The 10073-nt window shown below is 36.6% G+C and overlaps 2 protein-coding genes across 2 annotated transcripts in view; one reads left to right on the top strand and one right to left on the bottom strand.

Moving 5' to 3' along the window:
* On the top strand, nucleotides 1005-3224 carry LOC109224514 (tetraspanin-8-like). The gene is made up of 2 exons (XM_019389085.1): nucleotides 1005-1647; nucleotides 2744-3224. The coding sequence occupies exons 1-2, from the start codon at nucleotides 1150-1152 to the stop codon at nucleotides 3047-3049; spliced, it is 804 nt and encodes a 267-aa protein (XP_019244630.1). The 5' UTR covers nucleotides 1005-1149; the 3' UTR covers nucleotides 3050-3224.
* LOC109224145 (serine/threonine-protein kinase AtPK2/AtPK19-like) overlaps nucleotides 4142-10073 on the bottom strand; it is a 17575-nt gene continuing 11643 nt past the window's right edge. Inside the window, exons 4-5 of the mRNA XM_019388733.1 lie at nucleotides 4390-4521; nucleotides 4142-4278 (exon numbers count right to left, since the gene is read on the bottom strand). Coding sequence (XP_019244278.1) covers nucleotides 4142-4278; nucleotides 4390-4521 — 269 coding nt within the window. The remainder of the gene's footprint in view (nucleotides 4279-4389; nucleotides 4522-10073) is intronic.

Here is a 10073-nt window from a genome sequence, read left to right as displayed (position 1 = left end):
TTTTTCTTCTAAACTTCATAAACTTTCAAACTTGGAACTTATAGTCCGAAACACGTCAAACGACGTCCGATTTCGACCAAACTTTACAGAAAGCGCTTAACACATATTTAAGACTTGTACCGGGCGTCGGAACCAAAATACGAGCCCGATACCATAGTCTTAAATTTTCATTTCCATTTTCCTTAATAATTTCAGATAAACAATTTCACGGAAAAATTCATATCTCGGGCTCTAGACCTCGGAATTCGATTCCGGGTACATGCCCGAGTCGCATATTTTTCTACGGACCTTCCGGGACCGTCCAATCTCGGGTCCGGGTCCGTTTACCAAAAATGTTGACCAAAGTCAACTATAATCATATTAATATCAAAATTCTTCAAATTTTTTACGGAATTCACATATTTCAACATAAAAGCTTTCCGGCTACGCGCCCGGACTGCGCACGCAAATCGAGGCAAGTAAAAATGAGGTTTTAAGGCCTCGAAAGCACGGAATGGATGAGGAAATAGGTGATGACCCTTTGGGTTGTCACAAAATACCTTTAATGTTGGCGGCAGAAGTTTTGAAAACAAATAAAGTAGGTTATATGTTGGAGATTTGGAGTTAAAATAGAAAAAAAGTTAAAGGGTAAAATAGAATTATGGAATAATAAGTTAGGGCATAATTGGAAAGGAAAATAGGAAACAATCCCACCACACCAAATCGGTTGTTTCAAAAAATGGGACTTTCCATTGTTCCGGAGCAATGAATTTGACAGTACAATACAACCAATTTTAATGAAACAATCAAAACAAACGTTGTTTTAAGATAACAATACAATACGATACAATGGGAACAACCATCCAAACAAGCTGTTAATGAAAACAACAATTTAATTAAATAACATCTCCACCAGACAGACTTCCTTTATTTTCCACCTTTTTCTACGCATTATTCCATATTCTCACCACCCATTCTCAACATCCTTCATTAGCTACCCAAAAAAAAGAAAAAACAGAAAAAATAAGAAGAAATAAATACTACTAAGAAAGAACATACCCTGATCAGGTTTCAAGGGTTGGTTCTTTTTCAACCCTTAGAGATCTGATCTTTCATATAATTATTCATCAATTTTTTTTCCTATCCAAAAAGAAAAAAAGAAACAAAAAAATGGTTCGTGTAAGCAATTTCTTAATCTCATTTGTTAACTTGTTAACCTTTGTTGTTGCTATATTGGCTATAGCAATTGGCATTTGGGCTAAAGCAGAAGAAAGTAAAAGCCTTTGCCAAAAAGCAATTTACATGCCTTTTTTAATATTTGGGGCATCACTTCTCGTACTTTCTTTAATGGGATTAGTGGGATCTTGTTGCAGAGCCTCATTTTTCCTATGGATATATTTGTTTTTTCTGTTTTTATTCATTGTGGGAATGATTTGTTTCTCGGTTTTCACTATTTTGGTTACAAATAAGAACGTGGGCAAGGCTTTATCTGGAAAAGGAGATAATGAAGCCAAATTTGGAGATTGGCAACATTGGTTGGAGAAGCATGTTGTTAATGAAAAACATTGGGGTGATATTAAGAGTTGTATGGCTACTTTCAAATATTGTCAAATGATTCCACGTGGCAAATCTGCAGATTTTTACAAATATAGCCTCCCCGTTACTCAGGTTTCGTATATTTTTTATTTTTTATTTTGTCTTTACCCTTTCATTAGTTTTATTGTAAGTTCTTTTAGATTTTTGCATGTGGTTTCCTATTGTTGGGTGTGCGAACAAAGTCTTACATTGGTAGCTGAAAAGATTGGGAGTCTACATATAAGGTGTAGGAATCTCTTAATGGTGTGAAGCCTTTTGGAGAAAACCGTGCGGACTTGGTCCAAAGCGAAAAATATCACACCATGTTAAGAGTATCTTTTCGCCGTTTTAGCCCAACACCTATATATATCTTGGTTTATGCTTTGGTGCACTTTTCTCTAGACTCGTTTAATACAATGTTGCGTCATGTAAGTAGTAGCGGAGCAGAATTTTCACTAATTGGAGCCAAAATATAAAAAAGTAAACTCACAGAGAAGCTAAGGGGTGTCAATATATAGTATACATATATATAAATAAATAAATTTACCTTAACTATACAGTTTAATTGTTTGACATAAGGATACAAATTGAGACCCTTTCAATACATGTGGCTTCGCCACTGCATGCATGGTTCACATAGAGCTTCTATGGATGGAATGATTATACGTATTAATTTCTTTTTAGATGAATAACGCTTGCTCAATATATTGAGGAGACTAAACCTATAGTGGTCAATTTGCAAGCTTACAGTCAATAGTCAATCAATTCGACCTTTTCTCATTATTTGTAGACAATCAATTGCCTAAGAGATTAGAAGAAATTAACAACAACAAAAATTAGTTAAGTCACCTTAAGCTTTACTTCTTCCGATAAAGTACGCAGTAGATTGGATTTAAATACACTTTGAGCCCCAAGGGCCAAAAGCTTTTAGTTGCCAATTTCACACTGAGTTATACTCCCTCCGTTTATTTTTACTTGTCTACTATACTAAAAGTAATATTTTTTTACTTTTATTTGTTCTCTATATTAAATCAAGAGAAAGATAAACTTTTTTTTTTTTTCTGTTTTACCCTTATCATTAACTACTCATTCTCCATATCATTTCCCAAAACTTTTAAAAATACTATCATTATTATGAGTAAAATTGTTAAATATATACTTCATTTATTTTTATTTTTTTATGATGCAGTCGAGTTGTTGTAAACCGCCAACTTACTGTGGCTTTGAATTTCACAATGCAACCCACTGGACAATGCCAAAAGCAGGACCAGCCGTGCCAGACAGTGACTGCAAAACTTGGAGCAATGTTCAAAATGAACTCTGTTTCAATTGCCAATCATGCAAATCATCATTCCTTGAATCTATCCAGAAAAATTGGAACAAATTTGCACTCATCAACTTTTGTATTTTCGTTTTTATCATCATAATTTACTCTGTTGGTTGTTGTGCTCTAAGAAACAATAGATCAAAAGGATATTACAAACCATACCCTTAAATTTTTCTAAGTGATTTATTTGGTAAGAAGGAGCTTATTTGGTTTGGTTAACTGTGACATTAATACTGCATTTTTGTTTGTGAATGACTTGACTTTGTACAACAATCTGTAAATTCCAATTTGTATGGATTTATTAAATTTTAGGAATTTTATACAATCTCCTCTTTTGTACTGATACCAAGTCTTCGCAGCAAATAAATATTTCCTGAATAGGATAGCTATACTAGGTTTTTGGCGTTTTACTATTAGACGTTCTTCTTAATTTAGCCGAAGTTTAACTTATATCAAATCTCTTCCCTCATTTGTTTGCACTTAGGTCTAAATCTTAATCATTCATACCTCAAACATTAGATGCGTTTGTTTTTAAAGTTTGAATCTTTATCATTCAGATCTTAATCCTTAAGGGGTCGTTTGGTTTGAATACGACTATGCCGGGATTGTATTGGGGAAATGAATATTACACGTGGAATTAATTATGTGGCTGACGTAGCAAGACATGTTGATTACTAGAAAAGCGACAGCTGGAGAAGAGTATTAAAAAAACGTGAGCCTTAATAGGTACAAGCAAAACGTCTAAGAGATGAGAAGAAACGGTTGCTCGAGTCTCTTTAGCGATTTGAAGAGGCACCGGTGGAATGAGCCAAGACAGTAAAAAGGACAGATTCATTGGTCTTCAATTAATGAGCATGGATGATTACAAATGTTACAGAATCTTCACGAAACAGTTACGGTTACCAATTATAACGTTTCATTAATGCTCATAATGACTTGATCAAAAGGAAAAAGACGTTGTACTTAGAGATGACTATATAAGGAGAAGAAATGTCATTTGTATGGACACGTTCTGATTATTACTGTAATACAATTATTTACTTTTGCTTTCTATTGATTACTTTGCTATTTCATGCCCTAATTTCCTTTCTTACTGCAAGAATATTAATTTTCTTGATTATCAGTAACCCGAGTACTTCTAAAAATAGGCTTTGACCGAAATTCCTATTTTTTGGTTAAACAAATTATTTCCGTTACCGGGAATCTGATAATCTTCTCACTTTCCAAATTCATTTTTCTGTCAAAAAATCATGTCAAACGCTAACGACAACAACCAACAAAACCAACAAAACCAGCAAGACCAGCTGAACCAGCAGAATCAACAAGAGAATGCCACCCCAAGCCCTTCACCTCAAAATTCTCTCGACACTTCCGAGACAACTCACCTAACAGATCAACTTCACATGTGAACAATCAACAAGGGGATGATCAAAATGTAGACAATGTATTGAAGCAACTGATTGCAAAACATGTGAACAATGCTCTTCAAGCTTTCGTTAGCGGATTACCAACTATACCACCAACTCCGCCTCCAAACAAGACCGCAACCATAGAGAATACACGTTCAGGAGTCGCTAATTCGGGCAGCGGAGGAACTCCAAGCGAATCTCGCGATGGAGGGTCAGGTATCCCAGTTAATTCTGATTTACAAAGTTTAGTACTAACTTTGCAGAAACAGCTCAAGGAGCAGAATGATCGCATAGAGCAGATACCTGGTGCTCCACCTATAATCAAAGGAGTGGATATGGATAAATATTCTCAACAACCTTGGAAGCCAAGTGCCGCTCCTTTGCATATTCCAAAAAAGTTCAAGATGCCCGATATTCCAAAGTACGATGGGACAACCGATCCACGAGATCATGTAACTGCATTTACAACTGGCGTGAAGGGCAACGACTTGACCAAGCAAGAGATTGAATCAGTGCTGGTCAAAAAATTTGGTGAACCACTCACAAAGGGAGCACTAACATGGTATTCTCTTTTACCTGAAATTTCCATTCATTCTTTTGCTGAGCTTGCAGATTCATTAATAAAAGCACACTCGGGAGCGCAAAAAGTTGAAAAGAGGATGGAAGACATCTTCAAAATAAAACAAGGAGATACGTAGATACTTAGGGAATTCGTAGATAGATTACAGCGTGAAAGAATGATGTTACCACGTGTATCTGATAATTGGGCGGCTATGGCATTTCCAAGTAATCTAAATGAAAAAAGCTCAGAAGCCACGAGGAGACTCAAAGAAAGCTTACGAGAATTTCCTGCAACAACTTAGAATGATGTTTACAACAGGTATAGCACGAAGCTGCGGATAGAAGAAGATACTATCACTCAGCCCCGGGGAGATGAAAGAGTAAGTTCGAGGCGACCAGAAACTAAAAAAAGGTCCGGTAACAACAAGTATGAACCTTACATGGGACCAACAGGAAGGGATTCACGTTCAAAACAAGAGAACCCGAGGTATGATTCCAGAACAATGGACAGAGATTCGGGTTCGTCGTCCAGGTTTGGAAAGGAGCGAGACACACGGGACAACGACAAAAGTTCAAAAGCGAAGATTGGCGGCTACAAATTTTAATGTTAGCACATCTGAGTTGGTAGCTGTTTTAAGAAGCATGGGAGATAAGGTGCGTGGCCATAAGAAATGATATCGAACCCCAACAGAAGAAACCCAGATTTCTGATGCGATTTTCATAATGATCACGGTCATAAAACAACAAATTGCAGATTGCTACAAGGTGAAGTAGAGCACTTATTAAAAGCAAGGCTACTTAACTGATTTATTCAGTGAGAAGGGTAAGCAAGCATATATGAAGAATAGACAGAAGCCCCCAAAACCTCCGTCACCAAAGAGAACGGTTAATGTCATAAGCGGAGGAGAGGAGTTCAATGGTGTGACATATACGGCTGCAAGAAAGGTATCAAAAATCATAGTCACCCACGGGAAGCGAGTTCGCCAAGTTTTGGAAGAAGACAGTATAACATTTGATGATGCAGACGCAGATGGCGTGTTGATCCCACATAATGATGCACTGGTAATATCTTTACTTGTACATGATACCAATGTGAAATGAGTTTTGATTGATCCAGGTAGTTCTGTAAATATAATTCTTTTAAGAGTGGTAAACGAGATGCAAGCTGATGACAAATTGGTACCTAAAGCACGTACCTTATCTGGATTTGACAATTCAAGCATTTTCACAAAAGGGGAGATAATACTCACCACATTTGCAGAAGGAGTGATCAAAGATACGAAATTTCAAGTAATAGATATGGACATGGCGTACAATATGATCCTTGGAAGACCTTGGATTCATGAGATGGATGTTGTTCCATCTATTAAGTTCCCTTCTCAATGGGGAATTAGGCAAATCCTTGGTGATCAACAAGGTTCTAGAAGTATCAATTCAGTGGCAGATTTTAGTATACAAAATGACGTTGCAGATATGAAATAGCAATTACAGAATTTAGTTGAGGATTTAACAACTCAAACCTCAACTGTAGATGGACAAACGAATGTAGACTCAAGGCTTGATACTATTCAAGAGCCAGAAGAAAACGAAAACATCAAAACAACAATTGAGGAACTCGAAGCGGTGGTGTTGTTTATACATTGGCCACACAGAAAAGTTTACATCGGAACCAACCTCAGCCCAGAGATGAAAAGTAAGTTAATTGAATTTTTAAAAGCTAACGCAGATTGCTTTGCTTGGTCGCATTCAGATATGACAGGTATACTACCGGAGGTGATGACCCATAAGCTGAATGAAGATCCAGCGTATCCACCTATTAAATAGAAGAAAAGGAAGCAAGGATCCTTCAAGAATCAGGTTATTCAGAATGAAGTACAAAAGCTTTTAAAAATCGGATCTATCAGTGAGGTAAAATATCCTAATTGGCTAGCTAATACTGTAGTGGTACCCAAAAAGAATGGTAATTGGCGAGTTTGTGTAGATTATACTGACATAAATAAAGCTTGCCCGAAAGATTCTTTTCTTTTACCACACATAGATCAACTAATTGATGCTACTGCAGGGCACGAATTGTTGAGTTTTGTCGATGCCCCCTTTCTCTCGCGAAATTGGGTTTATGACATTTGGGCGGACAACTCATTTCCTTTTGGGAATTGGGTTTGCAATTGAAGAGTCGCCACCTAATGATTAAGTGCATTAGGACACTAAAGAAATTTGATTTAGAAAAACCAGAGATTGGGTAAGGGCTTGAAATTATCTCGAGGGAAGGTATTAGGCACCCCTCAAGATCCACTAGTGTGGTTCCCGGCCATGCTACAATTGTGACTTTAAGTGCAAATGACAAGTGAACAAGCAAGAATTGCAAATACCAGATAGTTTTCACATAATGGTTGCAAGCAACTGAAGCAAAAGAAGTTAAAGAAACTGCAAAATTAAAGCAAGAAATAATTTTGCTTATGATAATTTTGACCATGACAATTATTATGGTATGATTTTCTCCGTAAAAGAAACATTCACCATATGGATGGTGTAATAAAATATTTTGTAGTACAAAATCAATTAAGAGCTCCGGAGAAATAATTCATTACTACTCGGATGAATGAAATTGTTCATGATATTGATATTATTGTAAATCTCAAAAGAAACTTTTTGAGTTTTAAATATATTAGCCAAAGTGGTTGGCATATTGAGACTATAAATTAAAGGAAGAATGAATATCTTCATATTACTATAATCATACCGGGTAAATATGAAAGGTTATCCTATTTTTCTTTTATTTGTATTACACATGTATAAGCATGATGATGGAATCACATGCCACAAGGAAGAGCATGATATCTACCCTTATGCATACATGAGTGACCCTCCCCTTTTCACTAAAACCCCCATAAGTTATTACAAAATTATTACAAACCAGAACGAATCAAGAAGAGTAAAATTACATCAGAAATTAGAGTACAACCAAGGAGAGCCTGATTCAGACTCCAAGTCTGAAATATGAAATAAACCAACTCCAAAGATCCAATTTCCAAAGCCTTTCTCATTTTCTAGGTGTGTCAAAGTTCCCAAGAGCCTCATGAACTCCGGGCAGTGCTTACACCCAAATTCATTACAGAATTGAATTATAGTGCAGTGTGGAAGGGCCAACCCTTAAATGTCCAAGTTCAGAGGGAACTCAAGCTCCCCAAAGCTAGGCTCATAGGAGGTGGGCAGAACTTAAAAACTAAGAGTGAGTGTAAGTGCAGAAAGGGGTTTAGGGGGAAAGTCAAGACAGGCTGGTGGTCATACCCAGCAATTGGAAGTGCTGGCACACCCAACCAGCCTGTCAGCCACATTGTTTGGGAGTTAGGATCCTTTAAAGGATCAAGCACAGACATGAACAACAATTTGGATGCTGCCATGCCTGAACCTTAACTCAAACACATAGAGGGGAATAGGGGTATGGGGATTCACAGCAGAAAACGGATGCAAAGAGGACAGCATACATATTTAACACTAAGCATAGACAGCAAAGTAGACAGGATGATAGAAGCTGTGAAATAAACACATTGGGATGAGTCTGAAACTTAAATTAGAACATACCAGTTTCAGGGAAACAAGAAAGTAAAAGCAGTAGTCTTGTAAAGCCAAATTGCAAGCAAATAGTCAGAATATCTCAGAAGAGAGTAGAGTGTTGGGTGAAGCGTAAGAGTATTGAAATTGAAAGTAAGTAATGTGTGTTAGAGTATTGAACTCAAGGTGTCTTAAAGTGCTGAAAGGTCGTGCCCTTTATAGTGCAGAAAGCAAGTAAGAAAAATGTAAGAAAATAGTTTTGAAATCAATTACATAAGGTCTCCCTTTAATTAAGGGATTCTGATTTCAAACGGGCAGAATAAATAAGGAAAGAATTTGATCAAAATCTTTTTCAAAGTAGTACAAGAAGGGCAAATACATAGAAAACTATTTAAGGAAAGAGTTTGATAGCAACTCGGTTTGTGCAAATAAGGAAAGGAAATCAATCAACAGCCAGTAAAAATCAGAAATTGAGTTTGGTATGAATGAATTCAACCAGAAAAGGTGAAGAAAGGTTTAATTAAAGAAAAATCAGTAACAATCAATCGAACCTTAGTAAAAGGAATTTTGAATCAATCACAAATTGGCAAAAACCTTTTTTTGAAGGAAGAATTCCTCATATATAAAGCATACAGACATGTCAAACAAGAAAGAACTATCATGCCAATTAGAAAGAATCTAGTATAGAAAAGTTCAGAGTCACAAACAAAGAGGCTCAAATTCAGTACATAGACTCAGACTTAGTTTGAGAGAATCCGGGGTTCCATAATAGAACCCTAGTCCACACACAAGATCAAACTCGCCAAAAACCCCAAATCCTAGGGTTTTCAACTCGAATCAGATGCAGAGACGAGAAGACAAATAACTGAAACAGGCTCAGAGGTCTCTTTCAGAGACTCATGAGAAAACACACAGGTAAAATAGCAGGTTCGAAACAAATAGAGTGAAGAAACTGATTTAAAGCATAAAGAACATGTTTTAAGAAAAGCTTGGAACTTAAACAAGTTCAGAAGACAAAGAGGTAGTATAAACTTAAGGAAACAGTAGATGAAACATGTTTAGAAAGAACTCAAACAAAGTCCAGAAGAAGGCAAATAAAGAACTAAGAGCTTAGTAGAAAATACAGTAAAGGAACACAGGGGTAAACGAACACATAAGATAAACGTGTGAAAGCATGATATTGAAACCAGTAGAAGAAAGAACGGAGCACAATAGAAGAATATGCATAATAAGGCAAACATAAGAACACAGGAGAAGGTCATGCGAGGTAGAAAAGAGAACATAAAAACATAGCATAGACAGATTCACACAAAGAAAAGAAGAAGAGGAGTCAGAAAACATTTTAAAACTTTTTCAGAAACCCTAAATCGAAGAGAAACAAATTTTGAAAGAAAAGATTGGGGAAAACGTTTTAAACTCCAGTAGAACACAGATATAGCATAGATCTAAGGAAACAAACAAGAAAACCTCGAATAGCTTAGGGTTTCAGAGAAACCCTAGAAATGAGAAAGGCTTGGAAGAAAGTCCGATCTTGAGTCGGAGAGGTCAAAAATAGGCTCCTGATGATTGGATACGCCGGAGCGAGGCCGGAGAGGCCTCAAAGCCATGGATCTGAGAAGATTTGAAAGAACACCATCGAGGTCAGACCTCGAAACTTCGAACACCCAGGG

The sequence above is a fragment of the Nicotiana attenuata genome, chromosome 3 (assembly GCF_001879085.1).
Source record: "Nicotiana attenuata strain UT chromosome 3, NIATTr2, whole genome shotgun sequence".
Lineage (NCBI taxonomy): Eukaryota > Viridiplantae > Streptophyta > Magnoliopsida > Solanales > Solanaceae > Nicotiana > Nicotiana attenuata.
The sequence above is the reverse complement of the archived record's forward strand: the minus strand, read 5'-3'. Positions and strand labels throughout refer to the sequence as shown.